A 22,352-nucleotide genomic window follows, 5' to 3' on the forward strand; every position below is an offset into this window, starting at 1 on the left:
CAGCCAAAAATATATAAATTAAAAAAAAAAAAAAAAAAAAAAAAGCTGTACTTTTCAACGGAACATCCCCAGCTCTTCTAATAATAGGCCTCTTTTCATTAGTTCATTTATTACTTAAAAAAAAAAAAACAAAAAACCCTCACTGGTCATCACTAGAGAATGATGGACCAACTTGTCATTTTGAAAACTGATAAAGAGAACAAAAGCATATATATTTATCATTGTCCCAAGTACCACTGGGTAACTAAATACTACACGAGGGAAAGTTTCTCTTTATACAAATATTCCAGCTAATAAATGAAAAATGATAGCATGTCATCATATTGCAATTCCTAATGAATTGATGATATCAGTGGTTGCTGACATCCCAGAAAGAATCAACCAGACATCACCTGCCTCCTGATGGAAGAAAAATAATCAACTATAAAGCAATCTTACAAAAAAGGAAAATGGGAATATAAATATAGGAAGTGTTTAGATCCAACTACTAATTTACTGGAAATACAGAGATCTATATTATAGGTATGCAATCAGTAAAATCTAGTTTGTGGGCCAGTTGTTTCTTTAAAAAAATTACAAAGTCTTAAAATGCATACTGACCCACAGATCCTGTTTCAAATAAACTGCTAGGAAAATTAACATGAGTCGACTGAAAATCTAAACACTCATTGGATATTTTATATTAAGGAATTATTATTTTAGATATAGTAAGTACTCTTTAGGAAAATATCCACAATACCATTATTTTTTAAAAATTTATTTATTTATTTTTGGCTGCGTTGGGTCTTCGATGTTGCGCGTGGGCTTTCTCTAGTTGTGTCAGGTGGGGGCTACTCTTCATTGTGGTGTGCAGGCTTCTCATTGCGGTGGCTTCTCTTATTGTGGAGCACCGACTTGCACTCAGGCTTCAGTAGTGGTGGCGCGTGGGCTCAGCAGCCAGGGCTCACAGGCTCTAGAGTGCAGGCTCAGTAGTTGTGGCGCACGGGCTTAGATGCTCCGTGGCATGTGGGATCTTCCTGGACCAGTGATCAAACCCGTGTCCCCTGCATTGGCAGGCGGATTCTTAACCACTGCGCCACCGGGGAAGCCCTATTTTTTAAAAAACAATCTTTAAGAACGCTGCCAGAAAGCAGAGACTTCAGGTGGTGATCTATCCCTATTTTGAAGTGGACTATCTGTGCAAGCTATGAGAAATGATAAAACTCCCTTCCCCAGGAATACCATTCTTTGTTTTAAAAAGGAAAAAAAGGTTCACTGTGAACTTTTAGAAAGTAGAAACATATCATCAGTTTCCTTATCTTAAAAATGTCAAGTTGATACAGAATGACCGAGAAGATAATGACCAATAATAATGATCATCAAGCAATTCCCCAGGACCTTCTGTCAACACACAAGGAAACAATCACAGTTGGCACTAGTCCACGGTCCCAAACCCTAGTTACTACAAACTACTGCCAAGCTGGAAGCCTTTCTGAAGAAAGGTCTATTATTAGAAGAGCTAGGATGTCCAGCTGGAAAGTACAACTATTTTTGAGTGTACGTTAGCCTAAATACAGCTTACCTGCTATCCATACCTAATTTTGAATCTTTCAAAGGGCGGAAAATAAAACTTCCTCTAAAAAGCTAGCTGGATGCATTTTAGGGACTCACTCATGATTCTTAAATTCTCTAAGCACCCTAATTTTTACAAATTTCAGAATATCCTTTGATTTCAGGTGTATTTATACAACGTGTACCCAGCCCTTCCACCTTGCTTCTACTAAAAATACACATAACCCTTCAGAAAGCAATGAAAAAACAACCACCCGAAGTATATCCAAACAAACACGTGCAATATGGGCATTATCTTCTCTGAGATACTTTTCAAAGATGGTAGTTTTGTAAGTCCCACACATGCATAATATTTAGGATGGGGCTCTAACATACCTTGCTTGTTTAGCAGTTTTACTGTTCCTCAAAACTAAAAATCTCAAACTTTTTAGACTTTTCATTAGTTCAGCAGGACAATAAAAGTACTCTGAGATGTCTCTTTTTAAAGAAAAAACAGAAAGATACTGATAGATAACTCATACTCAGAAACTCAGAGAGAAGGAAAAAATTCTTTACGCCAGTAATTTTATCAAAATTATAGTAATTGTGAACAGTTATTTCTTTAAAGAGATGTACTGACCCAAGAGGAATTCTCTGAAGGGTTAGTAGGCAGGATGTGTCTACTGTGATCAGTGCAAAGGATTCTGCAGGTCCCCCATAGGGCCCCCTCAGCATCTGGGCACGCTGGGTTTGTGCATATGATCGTGGCAGAGCCTCCTCTTAAACCACTGCTGATTCAAACCAATGATTCCTTGCTGAGGACTTAGGAAAACTGTTCACATATAACACGCTTTCTCTCAGAAATCCCACAGAGATCTCAGTGATATCAGCTTGCACCTGTGTATTTAGTATAAAGTCTGAAGTTGTTTTATCCCCATTTTATACACAGGGAAGTCAAGTCAGGGGCAGACTAAATTATTTCAGTAAGGCCACAGAGTAAGCAAGTCACCACAATTTAAAAAACAAAACCAAATATAAAACTCCATCCTAGTTTAGAACAGACACACCATTTATATTTATACTTTCATCTGTCCTGTCCATTCTGTCCCCTCCAATCCTATCCACCTGGACCCACCCCACAGGCTCATGTCACCCATCCTTTCCATTAACCACTCCTCGAGCACTTACTTGTACTGAGCATCACACGTGGTGACGGAGACACAGGGAGGTTAGTACCTAGAGGACTTGTACTTTTACCACGAGCCAGGCAAGATAGTTACATAAAGGACAAATGATTTTGAGGAGTCTTCCAGTGAAGGCATGTTTCTCAAAATCGTATTTGATTGATAGGTTTAAAAAATTTAAGTATGAACAACTAGTGGCAGAACACAGATCATCTAAATTCTTTTACTAAGGCTTTCATATGTGGGACAAGTTTTAAAGATACAGTAATCTCTGCCATTCTTATCTCTCTACCTTTAAAATCATATTTTTAAGTTTAATTTCACATGTCAAGTGAGATAGTATAGTCAAACTATGCAGAATTGATACCTCGAATTACCTACCATGTTTTTTTTTAAAAAATAAATTTATTTCTTTATTTTTGGCTGCACTGGGTCTTCGTTGCTGAGCGCGGGCTTTCTCTAGTTGTGGTAAGCAGGGGCTACTCTTCTTTGTAGTACACGGTCTTCTCAATGTGGTGGCTTCTCTTGATGCAGAGCACAGGCTCTAGGCACGCGGGCTTCAGTAGTTGTGGCTCGCGGGCTCTAGAGCATAGGCTCAGTAGTTGCGGCGCATGGGCTTAGCTGCTCCATGGCATGTGGCATCTTCCCGGACCAGGGCTCGAACCCATGTCCCCTGCATTGGCAGGCGGATTCTTAACCACTGCGCCACCAAGGAGGCCCTACCATGGTTTTTTAATAATGCAAGTTTAAGATACGTAAATGTTGGGACTTCCCTGGTGGTCCAGTGGTTAAGACTCCGTGCTTCCAATGCAGGGGGCATGGGTTCAATCCCTGGTCGGGGAACTAAGATCCCACATGCCACTCAGCCAAAAAAAAAAAGATACGTAAATGTGGAGAGGCACATATATTATCTATTTGTAATATTTTTTTAAATGAACCAGACTTGAGCCAACTAGGTTTTAATGTCCTGTAAGGAAAACAAAACACATTTCATTCAACTATGAATCCTTTGATGACTCAGCAGCTCATGAATATGTTTCAACAACAGTAAAAAAGCAGCAAACACTAGAAGCATTTAGAAGCCATCATATAGCGGATGTGTGGAGATCTCCACGTGAAGTGACATCACACCTACCGTAGTGTCATTGCTGGTAACATAAACCAGGACGTCGGAGGAGTTCCTGCCATTGATGTATCGGTAGCAGTTCCAAACACAGCTAATCAAGTAACCCTGTAAGTAAGTAGTGACTGTTAGAGATTTAATTTTCAAAGTTCAGACAATTTATAATATCATCATGGATAACGCCATATTGCAAAATGTTCATTTATACAAATTTTAAACGCACATTAACGCTACTAAACCAAAAAGCCTTTAAAATTACAAATGTTGGATATAGTAGCTTTCTGGCCAAGGGTGATACTGTAGCCTTACTACGCAGAAGGTGATGGGGAAGGGTGGGGCTGAAAGGAGAAAGAGAATTTCCAAGAAAAGGAAGTTGAAAGGAGCAATCACCGCAAACATTTACTGCCCCCAAAGAACAATCAATTCGTTAGCCGATTCTCATCACACTTTAACTCTGGATCTTTCGGATCGTTATTCTATATCATTATATATGATTTTATAATACAAGTCAACTTTTTTTTTAAAAAAAGGTTCACAGCACATTAATTTGCTCTGTGATCAGTACAATTCACTAAAACATTTCCATTTTCACAATGAAATATCCACAGAAGATAATTAAAATTAAGGTCCAGACTAAAGACATGCTGGAAATAAAGCATGAGCTCATGGGAGATGTTTAAAATACGAAGTCTTTGTACTTTCATTCCAATCATGTGTAATCAGATTAAAACAAAATGATTTCAAAGCCCCTTTCTAGCTTTGAAATTCTTTGATTAAAAGGTTAAAGATGTGGAAAAAACGGAGCCCTCCTACATTGCTGGTGGGAATGTAAAATGGTGTTGCTTTACAAAACAGTCTGGAAGTCCCTCAAAAGGTTAAACAGTTAAATGTGGGGACTTCCTTGGTGGCGCAGTGGCTAAGAATCCACCTGCCAATGCAGGGGACACGGGTTTGATCCCTGGTCTAGGAAGATCCCACATGCCGCGGAGCAACTAAGCCCGTGTGCCACAACTACTGAGCCTGCGCTCTAGAGCCCATGCGCCTAGAGCCCGTGCTCCGCAACAAGAGAAGCCACTGCACCACAAATGAAGACCCAACACAGCCATAAATAAACAAACAAACAAACAAATAAATAGTTAAATGTGACCCGGTGACTCCACTCCAAGGTATATACCCAAGAGAAATGAAAACATATGTCCACACAAAAACTTGTGCACAAATGTTCACAGCAACATTATTTGTAATAGCAAAAGAGTAAAAACAATCCAAATGTCTGTCAACTTAGGACTGGATAGACAAACAAAATATTCCATTGTATGGTATATTCATACAATGGAATATAATTCAGCAATAAAAAGGAAGTTCTGATAACTTGCTATGGCATGGATGAACCTTGGAAATGTCAAAGAAACCAGTCACAAAGGACCACATATTATATGATTCCATATATATGATATGTCCAGAAGGGGCAAATCCATAGAGACAGAAAATAGATTAGTGGTTACCAGGGGATGGGGGTAAGGGCAAATGTCATATGGTAAAAGTGTTCTAAAATTACATTGTTTAACCACAGAGCTGTGTTTATACAACTCCATGAATATACTAAAAACCACTAGGTTGTACACTTAAATGGGAGAACTTTATGATATGCGAATTATATCTCAAAGTTGTTTTATAAAAAAGAAGACATTTAACAACAAAAGGAGTGCTTGTCAACACTTTTCAGAAGAGTGAGGTAAATGCTCTGTTGTGTACTCAGAATGCTGTCTTTAGCTGCATTCATACTTGGTGATTATTTCCTACAGTGAGACTTTCTGTGATAATGTTAATACGAAAATGCATAATGCTATTTTAGTGAAGTGTTTTCTGAATGGCAATAATCTGAAACCAGAGATCAACAATGAGAAAGAGATGGAAAGGGCATTTTTCTTGAACAATATGTTGAATTTACTCAAATCTTCAGTTTACTCAACAACGCTCTTGCTTCTCTATTAAAACAAACAAACAAAAACACACTGGACTCATTGAGAATTTTAATACAAATAAAAACGGAATGCTTGGACATATTCTGTTGTGTACTATGTAAGAAGACTAACCAGTCATCCATTATTTTAGCAGTGAATAGAAGGTTCTTTTAAGACAAGAATTCTTTCCGACGTGAGGCCTCCAAAATGACAAATCTATAACTGAAGGTTAAACTGCGGAGGGGAAATACCCAGTGTCTGGGGCCCCGTACGCCCAGCCAGCATTCTTGAATGCCCCCTGCAACGCCAGGAGCGTTCACTCACTAAACACTCTGATGGGAGAAAAACCTGGCCTGTTGTCTCTAAACTTATTTCAATGACCTTATTTCCTATTTGACATTTCTGTAATCTTGAATAAATTAAATATTTGGTATATTTCCCAAATAGACTTGCACTGACAAGAGTACATCCGTCATCTACTTGAAGAGCTAGGTGGTAAGCGCTGTTCCCTTTACCAACTAAGGACAGAGCAAAACTGACACATGTTGTGATCTGGGTTCCTGGGGAACCACGAGTGATAAAACTTATTAAAGAGTAACAGTGAATTTAGGTTGTGAGAGCTACTAATCAGGTAAACTGGTATGTGAAACTGCAACACATATATGTGTTCATATTTGTTTAAACTAATAATTACTGAGTCTCCACAAGGGATAGAAAAATGAAGGCAGGGTCTATGTTCTCAAGGAAATGGAATCTGGTTAGTAGAGATAGATACATAAATAATGAAATAGTAACACATTACGCACAGGTTGGAGACAGTGCTGTGAACACTCTACATGATGCCTTTTATTAGATCATTATGATAAATAATATAGTTTGCAGTTGATAAAAGCACCACAGACAGGGCAAGGATTTTTCTTATTCACCACCAAACCCTAGCAGCTACAACACGGCCCGGCACACAGGAGACCATCAGTAAATATTTACTGAATAAATAAATGAATGAAGCATCTTCCTATCCATTAGCTCAATTAACCTCACAGTCACCCTTCACAATGTTTTCTTAGCTATTACTGTTATTTAGTAAATGAAGAAACCAAGGCCCTGGTCACATAGCTATATGGCAGTGACACAAGGTAGATCTAGGTCCTCTGACTCAAAATCTCAAGTAAGCATTTCCAATAAAGATGTAAATGCCTACACAGTTAAAATGCCTTTTTTGAGAGCAGTGGGAGGGTCCAGCTTCTGGGTAATGGCACAGGGTAGCTTGGTCAGACTAACCTTCTTTCCGGGTAAAAATGATAAAATCTGGAATAGACACACACAGACACACAGACTCTATTTGAAGGCAGGGCTGAAGGGCCCAAAACAGGCAGAAGCTAAAGGGGAGTCTACCCTTGAGTGGCAAACTGCAGTGAGTGGGATTTGAGGGTCTGAAGCCTTTTGCCAGTGGCTCTGCCCACTCTCCACACAGCTGGTGGTCTGACTGAGAAGCCAGGAAGTTGGGGTGTTGAGGTAGGAGCTGCAGGGGCAGGAAGCCTCAACATCCGTGTATAAAATTCACCCAAATCCTTGACCACTAAGCCACACATGCAGTAACAAGCCATGCAGAGTATGTTGTATGGAGGGCAATGCAGACCTCAGTGACTTTCAATGAATCATTTTCTTTCTACTCCTCTTCAACACATTACCATTTAAAATGACTTTTCTCCCTAAATGCAGCTTCTTCAAAACTCACCAAGGCTTGGTTTTTAAAGAATTCGGTAGTTTTATGCCAAAATAAAGACAACGAAAGATGTTAAGAATTAAAAGTTCAAGGTCTAACTTGAGAATTTTCTACTTATTACTAGCACACAAGCACAAATTATAATGATGTTTTTATTATTAGGTTTACAAAGATGAAAAATAGCACTCAACGGATGAGGGTGACGGAAACGTGGCGGATGGGAGTGTTAAGGCATTCAACTTTAGGGGAGATCAATCTGACAAACTATCAAAAACCTTCAAATTACGCATACCCTCTAATTTCAAGAAATAGATCTTGAGGAAATAAATGTATAAGTATACAAAAGATGTATTTAATTTAATATACTCATTGCCTTACTATTTATAAGTGAAAAAGTAGGAACTATCCCAATGTCCGACAATAACTAATTTATAAAAATGATAAATTCATAATAGACTGTTACAGAATTATGTTCAAAATCGATTACATTTTTTTTTTTAAGATTTTATTTATTGATTGCTATGTTGGGTCTTCGTTTCTGTGCTAGGGCTTTCTCTAGTTGCGGCAAGCGGGGGCTACTCTTCATCGCGGTGCGCGGGCCTCTCATTATCGCGGCCTCTCTTGTTGCGGAGCACAGGCTCCAGACGCGCAGGCTCAGTAGTTGTGGCTCATGGGCCTAGTTGCTCCGCGGCATGTGGGATCTTCCCAGACCAGGGCGCGTGTGGGATCTTCCCAGACCAGGGCGCGAACCCGTGTCCCCTGCATTAGCAGGCAGATTCTTAACCACTGCGCCACCAGGGAAGCCCCCGATTACATTTTTAAAAACAAATTACAGGGACTTCCCTGGTGGTCCAGTGGGTAAGACTCCACGCTCCCAATGCAGGGGGCCCGGGTTTGATCCCTGGTCAGGACACTAGATCCCACATGCATGCCGCAACTAAGAGTTCACATGCCACAACTAAGGAGCCTGCCTGCTGCAACTAAGGAGCCAGGCGAGCCGCAAGTAAGGAGCCCGCCTGTTGCAACCAAATATAATAAATAAATAAATAAATAAATATTTAGGGAAAAACCCCACAAATTACAAAAGAATGTATACAGAGACTTGTAATGGATGTTATGGTACTTAATACACACCACATAAATGTACACCATTATATTAATTTATTTCCATCCAAACAGATTTTAGAAGAACCTTGGGCTGCCCTGTGGAAGTCTGGTTAGTGTCTATCTCTCTCATATAGATAAGAGAAGGAACAGAATTGTGAGGAATTCAAAAAGCAGTTCAGAAAACTAAAACAAGATAACAAACTAACGGAAGTTTGCTTACTTCTTTAGCATTCATGAATGCATTTAATAATATTTGGACCATAAGTAAAATCTTCATGCTTACCTTAAAAGTCAAGATAATGCTGATAAACAGAAGAATAATAAGGACCAAACAGGTAGGATTCACTGACATGATATCATCTTTGTAAGGAAAATCAGGAGGCTACAAAAGAAAAGTACCTCATTAGCAAATCTCATTAATGATCCAGGATTCTATTCCATAAGCAGTAACCAGATGTGCTTATCAGAAAGCAATTAATTAAAGCATATAGATAGTTATTATTTAAGGACACTACAACATTTCTAGTCTACCTCTACTAATGAAAAAGCTATAAACAGTGTGATGGGGAGAGGCTAGCCTCTTCTTAATTCAGGCAGTAACTCTCAAAAAGAAAATTCAGTGGAAGATTCATGAGACGTAAAGACCTAACTCTGCCCTCCAACCATATAGAAAGTTAGAAGTCAATGGTCTTTACAACACCTCAAAATTTGGGTTTTCTGCAAATTCTGGACCATTCTAATGGGCTTGTGGAGGGCAAGGGGGAGAACCCTATTAAAATAGTGCCTTCTTAATATAGAGCATTTTTGCTGATGCGACTTCTCAAAGAACAAAACCTTTATATTAGTAGGTATTTACAGCATTTTTTAAAAATCAAAACTATTATATAGAATGGATAAACAAGGTCCTACTGTATAGCACAGGGAACTATATTCAATATCCTGTGATAATAATCGAAAAAGAGTATGAAAAAGAATATGTATATACATGTATAACAATCACTTGGCTGTACAGCAGAAATGAACACAACATTGTAAATCAACTGTACTTGAATTAAAAAAAAAAAAACAACACACAAGTCCTACCATCTGACCATAATGATTAACTACCAGGTCAAAAGAAACCCTTTTAGGAGGACTGAAATCTGCTACTATGGGTCACGGGAATGACAGGATGTCAGCGTGAGTCTCGTGAGCAGCACTGATCGAAGCTCTCATTGTAAACGGCTTACACAGCGTGCATAGAAGGCAGCCCCGTGTGCGGTCACCCTTCGTCTCTCCTCATCACCCACTACTGTGTGTTTGGATCCCACATGAGCAGTGTTCCCAGACATAACAAAGGAGAAAACTCGTGACTCATGTGCTTGGCTCCGCCTCCCCAGGTTGAGCCTCACCTAGTGGTTTTCAGAGTCTCCTTTCACTCTGGCAAAATACCTAAGTAATAAAATCTAAGTCACTTTTTGTGATCAGCACATCAAACTGGCCCCTGCCCTTGGAGCCTAAAAAGGCTGTCGGTAGTACTGATCTCAAAGGGCAAAAATAACACAAACTGATGTTATTTATAAGACCAACACAGAATCATATTGTTTCCAGGAATATGGAAAAAAAAAAAAAAACAACCGCTATTACAGTGGAAATATATGAGCCTTTCCACAAAGATCTTTCTCCCAGAAAAGTGAACGTGGTTTCTACATCCAGTTAAGACCTATAAAAACACACACATAACTTATTTTAACTGTGTTTTACAAGACTCCACATAAAAAGAAACGGCACTAGGATTAAGTGGCGCTCTCTAGCAGCCTTCTCAGACAAGCCTCCCCAGATTCACTGTGTATCTCAACTTGTCAACAGGAGGGGCAATATCAGTGGAAATTTAATGTCCCCTTTCAGTGCCGTCTCTTAGGCGCTGTGATAACCTGCAGGCCTCGCTCTTCCAGCCCAGACTGATCTTCAAGTCGAATGTGCAGAAGATGCCTACTTGTATTATTTGGTTTATAATTATACATAAAAGTAGACAGTGAGTTTTTAAACTGATATGAGGATTATTGTGACCACCACCAATATTATGACTTTACAACTGGGTACAGAGTGACTGAACAATGCGGGTGGAACAGGAAGTCTTGGTATAGTATCCTGAGTGTTCTAAACGCTGGCCTGCACATTAGCCTTTCTCCTCCTTATCAATCTCCAAATACATGGGATGCAGCACACAATATACTCTTCAGGTAGTCAGGACTGTCATGTGACTTGCCTTGGTGTCCCCTCACTCCATACCACCCTCTCCCAGCCCCCCCACATGACGGGCTCTGTCGAGATCGTGTTTCCTCCACAATTCCAGGATGATTTTAGGAGCTCAGTGCCAGATCATTATTACAGAGTAAAATTCAAGTCCTTAAAGACAGAGGTAGTTCTACAACCTGTTCATCACATATAAACCCCCTCATGCAGAAACACTTAGCTGTTATCACAAGAGATAATAACATAAAATTAGCACATGGGAAATAACACCAAAGTTTTCTTGACACTACACTCTACGAAAACATAGATCTGTTTCTAAGAAACAAAAAGAAGCTATTTCTTATGGCAATGACAACCTAATACTTTTGAGGAGCAACACACTGGAGGCTTTTCATACTAGGTCTGTTGAGTACTAGTCACGTGACCTGGGCAGACTGCCAAAAGATCACAAACTCCTGGGGCCACACTTCGTCCCTGGCTCCATCATCCCCTCCATCCCTCTTTTCCACTGAACTTCTTGACCTCCATTATCACATCAAACCCCCAGTCTGTAGCTCCATCCCAGAAAAACCCTGTTCCTTCCCCCATGCTCAGAAACTATTTTCTTTTTAAAGGAAATATTTTATTTATTTATTTATTTATTTATTTATTTTTCGCTGCATTGGGTCTTCGTTGCTGCGCAGGGGCTTTTTCTCTAGTTGTGGCGAGCGGGGGCTACTCTTTGTGGCGGTATGTGGGCTTCTCACTGTGGTGGCTTCATTTGTTGCGGAGCACGGGCTCTAGGCGCGCGGGCTTCAGTAGTTGTGGCATGTGAGCTCAGTAGTTGTGGCTTGCAGGCTCTAGAGCACAGGCTCAGTAGTTGTGGCGCACGGGCTTAGTTGCTCTGTGGCATGTGGAATCTTCCCGGACCAGGGCTCGAACCCGTGTCTCCTGCATTGGCAGGCAGATTCTTAACCACTGCGCCACCCAGGGAAGTCCTCAGAAACTACTATGAAAACCAAAGACTGAACGTTCTATTCTCTCCATTTAAAGCATTCTAAGATTTTGAAGAAATTACATTTTAAGGTACATAATTTAAAACACAAAGATTAAAAAATGTGAAGGCACAGAAGTATTCCAATCTCACACCCTCCATGAGCTTCTTAATAGACAGCCACCAATATTCACTCATATGGTCACAAAGGACATTTAATATTGTAGAAAACCAGCACCAGGAAGAAGTTTGGGGATTCCCTGGTGGCGCAGTGGTTAAGAATCCGCCTGCTTATGCAGGGGACACGGGTTCGAGCCCTGGTCTGAGAAGATCCCACATGCCGCGGAGCAACTAAGCCCGTGCGTCACAACTACTGAGCCTGCGCTCTAGAGCCCGCGAGCCACAACTACTGAAGCCCGCATGCTTACAGCCCGTGCTCCGCGACAAGAGAAGCAACCGCAATGAGAAACCCGCGCACCGCAACAAAGAGTAGCCCCCGCTCGCCACAACTAGACAAAGCCCGCGCGCAGCAACGAAGACCCAACTCAACCAAAAATAAATAAATAAATTAATTAATTAAAAAAAAAAAGAAGTTTGAAGAAGAAAGGGGTTCTATGGTCAAATAAGTCTGGGAAACAGTACATAGTAGAGTTCCACTTTTCCCATACACAGCAGAGGCAAAAGGTTATCCTCTGCTGATAATTGAGCAAATTGCATTTTACAAAAATAAGACAATTAGTAAGCAGCTTGTAAATTAGGTAGGCACCTCTAATACCATCATCACCGACTTATCTACCTCAGGGGGTTATGTTTTCCCAAAAAGCATTCTAAGAGATAAAAAAATCTTATCTTTATTCAAAAATCTCTAATCAGTAACTCAGATGCAAGTTAAAACACCACAAATTAGTATGTGTATGTTTATCTCTACATCTTTTATATTTCTATCCTAACCAGGTCTCCCTCACGAAGAGACATAGTAATTATTATTATTATTATTTTTTTATAAATTTATTTATTTTATTTTTTGGCTGCATTGGGTCTCCATTGCTGTGCACGGGCTTTTCTTTCGTTGCAAGCGGGGGCTACTCTGTTGCGGTGCGCGGGCCTCTCATCGCGGTGGCCTCTCTTGTTGCGGAGCATGGGCTCCCGGCGCGTGGGCTTCAGCAGCCGTGGCACGCGGTCTCAGCAGCTGTGGCTTACGACTCTAGGGCACAGGCTCAGTAGTTGTGGCTCACGGGCCTAGTTGCTCTGTGGCATGTGGGATCTTCCCAGACCAGGGCTCGAACCCGTGTCCCCTGCATTGGCAGGCAGACTCTTAACCACTGTGCAACCAAGGAAGTCCCGAGACATAGTAATTATAAAGGTCACGTACCAGCTGTCGTATGTATTCCTGGATGGAGTTTGGATAAACAAGCACAGTGACTGCAACCAAGGCGTTCAGGGCAAAATCAAAGATCTGGTAACAGAAGAACGGGATGATCCAGGCCGCGTGTTGCTAAACATAAGACAGGACAGGATGTTAATATTTAATATGTTCAATATTACAAAACATTATGTTTCTGAATTCAGAGAAATCTTTTCTTAATCTGAAGGGAAACGGAGGAGTAGAAATTCATTAAAGCAGGTCACGATGGCCACTTGCTAAACCAAACAAAAGCAGTCAACCAACAAGCCTCAGTGAACACTTCTGAGACTGTAACATTGGTTTTCCACGTAACATTAGCAAGAGATTTAAACTTTTAAAGATTCTTACAGGAAACTGAGAACAATCATTCCTTACTTCTTACAGATAGCTGCATAGATTACATGTGTAAGGGACCAAGGAAAAGGGCCAGGACCTTATTTCTAAGCTGCTTACCTTGTATGCTCCGTAAGTAGCCATTGCACAGATCAAGATCATGAGAAGAGAAATTGCGATAGCAATGCACATGTCTGCAAAAAAGTTTTTTAAAAAAAGAAAGAAAATCAGTAGTAGCTCCACTGTTTTAACATATTTTAAAGTCACTCCTCAAAGGCATTTTGTTTATAAACCAATTATAGACAGGAACTTTATACTAAGTTAACCACCAGAGTTCCTTTGGAGTCTGAGTCGATGATTGTTAATGGAAGCAAAGTGCCTAAAAGATTTTCTCCCTAAGTCACACATAGGTCTATATCAAATGTATCTATAAATATACCTATGTATATGTATTTAAAAGTTTGGTCTTCTGGTCCACTGAATTATATATATAACAAATGAGGTATTCTTTTTCTTATCAGGACCTTTATGTCTCTTGTTTAGTCTAGAGCCTGCCAACCTCTCCAATCTCCTCTCATCTCATCCCACACTTTCTTACTCACTGTAATCCAGCCTCACCATTCAGTTCACTAAACACAGCCAAATCATCCCATGCCAGGGCCTCACATTTGCAGTTCCCACTGAACAGAAGTAATGTCCCTCATATTTTCACATGATTGGCTCCGCCTTTCTAATCATTCAGCTCAACACCTCCAAGATCTTCCCTGGCCATCCTAGCTAATGTGACCCTCCCGGTCATGCCCACGTGACTGCTGTATTTTCTTTACAGCATGTTTCACTATTATCTTGATTATTCGTGTACTGTCTGTCTCTGCTACAGGAACCTTCCTGAGGAAAAGGAGCTGCTGTGTCTCGTTCACTACTGCAACCTCAACACTGAGAAGGTGACAGATGCCACATGTGGGCGCTGAGCACTTGTACTGTGGTCAATCTGCACTGAGATGTGCCGTAAGACTGAAATGTACTCCACATTTCAAGGACTTAGTATCAAAAAAAAAAAAAAAATCCCATTAATGATTTTTATACTGATTACAAGTTGAAATAATCTTTGGGATATACTGAGTTAAATACATTATTAAAGTTAATCACCTGTTTGTTGTTACCTTTTTAAATGAGGCTACTAAGAAATTTAAAATTACTTGTGTGGTTGCATCATATCTTTGTTGAACAGAGCAGCTCTAGTACAAAGCCTGTTTCACAGTAGGTACAAACTGAAGACTTATTCAAGAGGTCATGTTACCATATCTTCAGGAGATTCTGATTAGAAGTACAGTATACCTGGGTTTCTGAAGGTAACGTGTAGGGTTATAATCAGGCTAAGAGAGTACAAAAACGCTTGCAGTAAAGTATCTGTATAGTGCTGACAGTTTCCAAGGCATTTTCACAGATACCTCATTGAGTCTTCATTACTCCGAGGTAGATGTTAACTGTGCCCGGTGAATGGATTATGAAACCAGGGCTCAGAGGTTATGTAACTTGCTGAGATAGGATCTGCATCAAAAGGCTAAACTATGACTAATCCAGCTCTTATGACTCAAATCTTTGGCTCTCTCTACTATACTATGCTGCTTCTACTTAAGCTTTAAATACTGACCAAATGAACCAACCGAGGCTGCCACTTGCTACAGGTATTTCTCCAAAGGAAAGCATTCCAGTTCTAGAGCCACCCACACTATATCCTCAGCTTCAGAGATGAGAGGATATTTTAAGCAGGTTTACAAACAGAATCATAAGGTCAAAGTACTTTCTGTGTCAGATGTATATATATCAACAAAGACCATTTGCCACCTTAAAAAAAAATGAAGCTTCCTTGAAATGGTCTCTAGATTTAATGCAGTACCTTTATAATAAAGCTGATGACTTTTACTAAAGGAGTAAAAATTTGATTCTCAAAAAAAAAAGGTTATAAGAGAATCAAGAGATAGTTAATACTAGTCAGTACTTAAAAGAGCATGATTTCTCTCAGGATACATATATATTTTATAGTTTACTTTATAATTTTAATGCTAAATGAACTCACCTTCCCTTATTATGAGGGAAGAGGTACCAACAAGGACATTTCATGTATGCCTCATAGTATTTTTGCCGGGCAAGTAACCTGCCCAAGGTTGCCCAGCTAGCAAGTGGTGGATGAGCTATTCTACCCCAGAAGTCTAACTCCAGAGGCAATGCTCTTGGCCACCATGCTACCCAGCTGTGAAGGAGGTAAAGCAAATGCAGTAGTGGAGCTCAAAGTCCTGGGAAACCAGAGAGCGTCCCTAAAAGGAGCTGGACATCCTTCATTATGTGCAAAGCCTATCAGAACTTGTAGTAATCTCTAAAACTTGAACTCAGGCAGAAGTGTATTATTTTCTTCTTTCTCTTACTTTGACAGTTTCCAAATTCTGTACAAGCCTATTTTATAATGAGAAAAAATTAGTTTTATAAAAGCTAGCCCATTACAGGATACTCTGACTCCCTCATAGATCTTAAGAGAAATAGACAGACAGATAAACAAGCAAACAAACAAATCCAAGGCTTTATTTAAAAATAAAAATATAATGGTTATATTAATATTTATGTTATAATAAAATTTATATAAATTATCTTTTATATTAATATTAGGCATAGCAATAAAATCTTTATTAATATAAAATATTAATACAGAATAAAACTAAAATCTTGAATAATTTTATGTCCTATTCTGGAAAAAAAAAGAAAACCACTCCAGAACTAAATCTCACATAATCATTAAAATTTTTTAAATTTCCATCTTTTTCAAAGAATATAAAACTCAGGAGAAATTTAAAAGGCACAAATAAAATGAAAGTCATAAAGTATCTTATCACCACTCACAATGAGATACCACAGAAAAACTGTTAATTTGATGAGGAAATTTTCAAAATTCTATTCCTATAAATGACTACACCAACCACACTGAACAGACTGAATATATCACAAGCATGTCGAATAGCTTAGGTAGGATCAAAGCGTAAATCAAATAAAAACACAGAGCAGAGAAGATAAAACAGGTTAATGAACCTTGTATCTCCTAGCAGTCTAGAGCACAAGTCAGCTCCTCTGAAGTAGTGTGTAGCGTACCATGGTAAACATGAGAGTTACTCTGAGGAATTAAAATTCATTTCTTTTATAATTATGTCAACAGGCAAATGAGTAACTGGTCCTACTAACAATATAGGGATTTTTACAATCAGTAAAGTACTCGTCAGTGACAGGAATATCCTTTACTTATTCTTTGCACCGTAGCTCCACCAACCAAAGTCAGAGCACACAGCCGGCAAGTTGTTTCCTAAATTAAATTCCTGGCTTAATGACTCAGTTCTAATTTGAAAAGGTTCCAAAGAAAAGCTATACCACAGGCCACCAAGGCATAATTAGAAAGCATTTCCTGATACTTAGTCAATTAATCATTGAAATAGAATAGGCATATAAAGGAGTTCCCTGAAATGCCTTTGTTAAAATAATCTATTTCTAATTCTACTCTTCTTAACATTTCTTGGGTTTGTGTCCTTCCCATAAAACTGGTAGCTAGGGGCTTCCCTGGTGGCGCAGTGGTTGAGAATCCACCTGCCAATGCAGGGGACACGGGTTCGAGCCCTGGTCTGGGAAGATCCCACATGCCGCGGAGCAACTAGGCCCGTGAGCCACAATTACTGAGCCTGCGCGTCTGGAGCCCCTGCTCCGCAACAAGAGAGGCTGCGATAGCGAGAGGCCCGCGCACCGCGATGAAGAGTAGCCCCCACTTGCCGCAACTAGAGAAAGCCCTCGCACAGAAACGAAGACCCAACACAGCCAAAAATAAATAAATAATTAAATAGTTACAAAAAAAAAACTCATTAAAAAAAAAAAACAAAAAAACTGGTAGCTAGATAGATAACTAGCACCTGATTTGTGCTCCCACATCATACTTGCCTAGTCATAAGTCATTCTTATGGCTCAATTTTCGGCCATATTTTTGGCTCATGAAAACAAACAGTATTTGGGGTATAGTTTCACCATTAAGTCTAGAAGAGAACTATTTTCAGATGAATTCACAGCAACAATATGAGCTACTGAGAGCAAAATACAAAAGCCCTCAACCCCTGCGGGGGTGAACACAAAACCCAGGTAAGTCCCTCCTATGGGGCTTCACGTTCTGAGGTTGAAAGCTTGGGGAAGAATAAGCATAAGGCACTAATTTTATTCCCCTAAAACAGAAGCAAAGCTCTAATATACTTTCTGTTATTTGTGTGGCAATTGTTTGTAACTTTTTATTGAAGTAAATTCAGATAGAAGAGGGGTTTCTTGTAACTTGCTAATTTACAACTTTATTCTTAAACCCAAAATTTATTTCATGAATACTAAATAGGTGTGTAACATGGGATAAAAATGTGAGGCTGTAGAGCTTAAGAGGACATAATCTTTGCTCTCAGATGCTTAGCATCTACTAGGAAGGGATGGAAGAATTCAATAGCAGACAACAGATGACAAGCTAAGGGAGTTCAGAGGGAACAATATTTTCAGCCAAGAGGAACAAAAAAGAATTTATGGGAGGATGTGGTTATTTGGGCTGGGTCTTTTCTTCCCTCATAAATTTTTTGTATTAAGATATAATTCACATTCTATAAAATGCACCCTTTAAAAAAGCATATATATAATTCAGTGGGTTTTTTAGTCACAAAGTTGCACAGCCATCACCACTAATTCCAGAATATTTTCATTCTCCCAAAAAAACCCCCTCTATATCCTTAGAAGTCACTCCCCTTCCCCCCCCACCCCGCCCTCCAGCCCCTGGCAACCATTAACGTACTTTCCATCTCTTTAGATTTGCCTATCCTGTACATTTCATATAAATGGAATCATACAATATGCGGCCTTCTGTGTCTGGCTTATCTCATTTAGAATAATATTTTCAAGGTTCATACATGTTGTCAGGTGTTAAGATTTAAACTATAAGTTACAAAGGATTAGTTAAGTAATATATGGAAAATGTCAAGTTCAGAGAATCTCTGTTAACTCCTCACTTTCTAAGATAAGGAAATTAGCTCCTGCCAGCTATTCTCATATTGAGAAATTTATACTGACATAATTAAGTCTCATAAAGGTTGCTTATATAAAAACAGAAAAACCTGGACTTCCCTGGTGGCGCAGTGGTTAAGAATCTGCCTGCCAATGCAGGGGACATGTGTTCAAGCCCTGGTCCGGGAAGATCCCACATGCCACGGAGCAACTAAGCCCGTGCGCCAGAACTACTGAGCCTGTGCTCTAGAACCCGCAAGCCACAACTACTGAGCCCGCGTGCCAAATCTACTGAAGCCCACGCACCTAGAGCCCGTGCTCTGCAACGAGAGAAGACACTGCAATGAGAAGCCCGCGCACTGCAACGAAGAGTAGCCCCCGCTCGCCGCAGCTAGAGAAAGCCCGCGTGCAGCAACGAAGACCCAACACAGCCAAACATACATACATACGTACATAAATAAATAGATAAAATTTTTAAAAAAAATAGGAAAACCAATAAGGAGCATTTACATTTTTTGTAATTATGGTCACTGGGGAACCAAGATGTGTGACTAGACCTTAAGAGAAGGAAATAAAATAAATTTAATTTAAAAAATGCATGATCTATTTGGAACAATTTTGGAAACATTACTGATGGACACTAAAGAAGACTTGCACAATTGGAAAGGTGTAAGTTTTAATTAGACTTTTTAAAGATTTCACATCTCTATAAACTTACTAAAAATCATGAAGTTGTACACTTAAAATGGGTAAGTTTTACAGCATACAAAGTATAGCGCAATAAAGTCGTTTAAAAAAAAAAAGATGTACAAAATACAACATGTAAAGATGTTGCTTCTCCCTAAGCTAATCAACAAATTTAAGAGATATACAGCAGTATTTCCTAACAACTGGACATGTGGTGCTCAAGCACAGAAGAAAAAAATGAGCAAGAATAATTAGAAGATTTCTGACAAAGAAGGTAGGGTTAGCCCTACCATATACTACACATATTGGCAGGAGAGGTGGTGAACTGGCACCAAGCTTTCATTCCCACCTTCTAATGTGCCTTCCTATTCTGCAGAGGCTGGAAAGCTAAAATCTAAATTTCCCAGATTCCCTTGCAATTGGGTGCTGGAAGCATACAGGTTTTCCCAATTAGACGCAGACACATAACAAAGACTCTCTCTTCTGACCAAACACCTTAGGCTCTATCCTTGGCCCATTTAGTCAAGTTTTGGCAAGAATCCTATGGAGTTAGTATACCTCACTCTTGGTATACAATCACTCTGATATCTGGTCAAATTACTTATTTTTCACCTTCAATAGCATATCACCCTGGTCTGCCTTTAGCAAGAATCCTGTTGCGTTATCTAGCAAGAACCCCCCTAGCCTTGATGTTTCCTCTTAGTGATTTTCCATTCGCTGACCTCCACCCTGCTCCTTGGCTATAATCCCCACTTGTCCTTTTTGGAGGGGGAATTGAGCTCGATTTTCTCCCCTACTGCAAGGCCCCCACTACAGTAGCCCATCTTGAATAAAGTCTTCCTTAACATCTTTATCAAGCATCTGAATAATTTTTTCATTAACACAGTAAAGTTGAAAAAGCAAGTCTCAGAAGAAGGCGTACTGTGTGAATCCACAATATAAAGTTCAAGCACGTGAAGCTTAAAACGATAGATCACTCAGTGATACAAATATATGTGGTAAGTTTATACAGAAAAGCAAAGGAATGATAAACAGTTCAGAAGAGTGGCAGCTATCTCCAAGATCAGAGGGGCTCTTTCGAAAGTTAAGGTAAAATTCAATTCCTCAAATCAAGCTGTGGCTGCACAAGTACTTACAGTACAATTACTCAGCTTATTTTATAAACAGTTTTACACTTATTCAATATTTAATAAGAGGTAACCCTATAAAGAATGAGGAACTCCAAATTATTGTTAATGAAAAAAGCAAGATAGGTGTTCACTCTATAGGGAACTTTTCTGAAAAGTTTGAATTTTTTCAAAATAAAGATTTGAAGTAAAAAAAAAAAAAAAAAAGATCCTAATACTAAATCTATGTTAAATTGTAAATCACATCCTAATTTCAAAACCACTGAAATGCAAACAACAACAAAATGCATCCTCAGAGAAGCAGCACTGGACACCTGTGCTAGTTTAGTTCCTGCTCAGTCGCTGGCAAACTCAAACAAGTAAGGAATTCTACAGGCTTAATGTATCTAATTTTAAAAAAGACATCTACTAGAGTGTTGTTTTTTTTTAAACGGTTTTCTTGTAGGCAAAGCGGGGAAATGTCCACCAAGTTTGGTTAAGTGGAACATCCGGATAAGGAGGTGAATGATTCTACCAGATGTCTTCCGTTTGTCTTTCCAAACCCACTCTCACCATCCAGTTATCTGCCCTAGCAGGCACACCGGTATGGGCCATCAACAGGGCTCCCTTAGTCTGTGGCGTTAGTTGAGTTCACTCAATGAGGAGTCCAGACAAGGGATCAGAGAGGAAGAGGCTGCCCCCTGCTGTGAGGCTGCCTCGGGGTTGGCCCTGGACCAAAAAGGTAGCATTGCTCCTTATAAGGAGTTCAACTCTGTATGACTCTCATTCCCAGCTCTAGTAGCCACTGCCTCCCATCTCTCCTTCAGATCGAGGGATGATAACAGCTGGTCTTGATTAAGCCAATTACTTCACCGTCCCTAGTGGTCTTCTTACACCTCCATCTTTGTAAAAAGATCTTGAAAATAAATATCCATTGAATTATCCTTGTAAAAAAAATAAGATGTAGTCAAGGTGTAGAATATGTAACCTTTTGAGCCATGTGACTTAAAAGATAAAGAGATGGGACTTCCCTGGTGGTCCAGGGATTAAGACTCTGTGCTCCCAATGCAGGGGGCCCAGGTTCGATCCCTAGTCAGGGAACTAGATCCCGCCTGCCACAACTAAAAGAGCCCACATGCCACGACAAAGACCTGGCGCAGCCAAATAAATAAATATTAAAAAAGAAAAAAGAAAAAAAGCTAAAGAGATGACAGGATGGAAGGATGGGAGGGTAGAGGGATGAAAATAAAGGGCCAGGATGGTCCTGTGGCTCCGCTCTCCCGGCTGTTGCATATGTATGTCTATTTCCTCAAGACGTTGGCACGTCACGCACAAGAGGACAAGCTCTGCAGACCAAGTGCCCTGCTGGTTTGAGGGTATGTGAACAGACAGCAGGTAGGCAGCCTGGGCCTTTCCCAATGTGGTGCCAAGAGCCATGTGGAAAGCCTCAGCCGCTCTTCTTTTCCCTTCTATTTCTTAGTTTGTATTACCAAAACTTTCAAACATACACAGAAGTATAATGAATCTCCAGCACCCATTTTGTTTGGATTGTTTCATCTCTTCACTTCTGTCCATTCTACCACTGGTGGAAATCTGGATTGTTTCCAGTTTTTGGCTATTATGAATAAAGCGACCGTGGCCATTTTTATACACGGCTAATGATGGACACAAGCATTCATTACTGTAGGGTACATACTTAGGAGTGAAACTGCCGGGTCATAGGGTGGATGTATATCTATATAGCTTTAGTTTTCCCAGAGTGGTTGAACGATTTACACTCCCAGCTGTAGCTTGAGAAATCCAGTGGTTCCACAGCCGTATCAACATGTGGCATTGTCAGTTCTGTTCAATGTTGCCATTTTGAAGGGGTGGAGTGATTCACTATTGTGCTTATAATTTGCATTTCTTTTACAACTAATAA

The 22,352-nt window shown here is 39.8% G+C and overlaps 1 protein-coding gene across 2 annotated transcripts in view; it reads right to left on the reverse strand.

The window, feature by feature from the left end:
* The window catches only part of LAPTM4B (lysosomal protein transmembrane 4 beta), a 68,439-nt gene that overhangs the window by 15,035 nt on the left and 31,052 nt on the right, over nt 1-22,352 (reverse strand). For both annotated transcript variants that reach the window (XM_059901735.1, XM_059901736.1), the window contains exons 3-6: nt 13,701-13,774; nt 13,215-13,337; nt 8,918-9,016; nt 3,850-3,945 (exon numbers count right to left, since the gene is read on the reverse strand). In XM_059901735.1, coding sequence (XP_059757718.1) covers nt 3,850-3,945; nt 8,918-9,016; nt 13,215-13,337; nt 13,701-13,774 — 392 coding nt within the window. The remainder of the gene's footprint in view (nt 1-3,849; nt 3,946-8,917; nt 9,017-13,214; nt 13,338-13,700; nt 13,775-22,352) is intronic.

This window comes from Balaenoptera ricei, chromosome 17 (genome assembly GCF_028023285.1).
Source record: "Balaenoptera ricei isolate mBalRic1 chromosome 17, mBalRic1.hap2, whole genome shotgun sequence".
Taxonomy (NCBI): domain Eukaryota; kingdom Metazoa; phylum Chordata; class Mammalia; order Artiodactyla; family Balaenopteridae; genus Balaenoptera; species Balaenoptera ricei.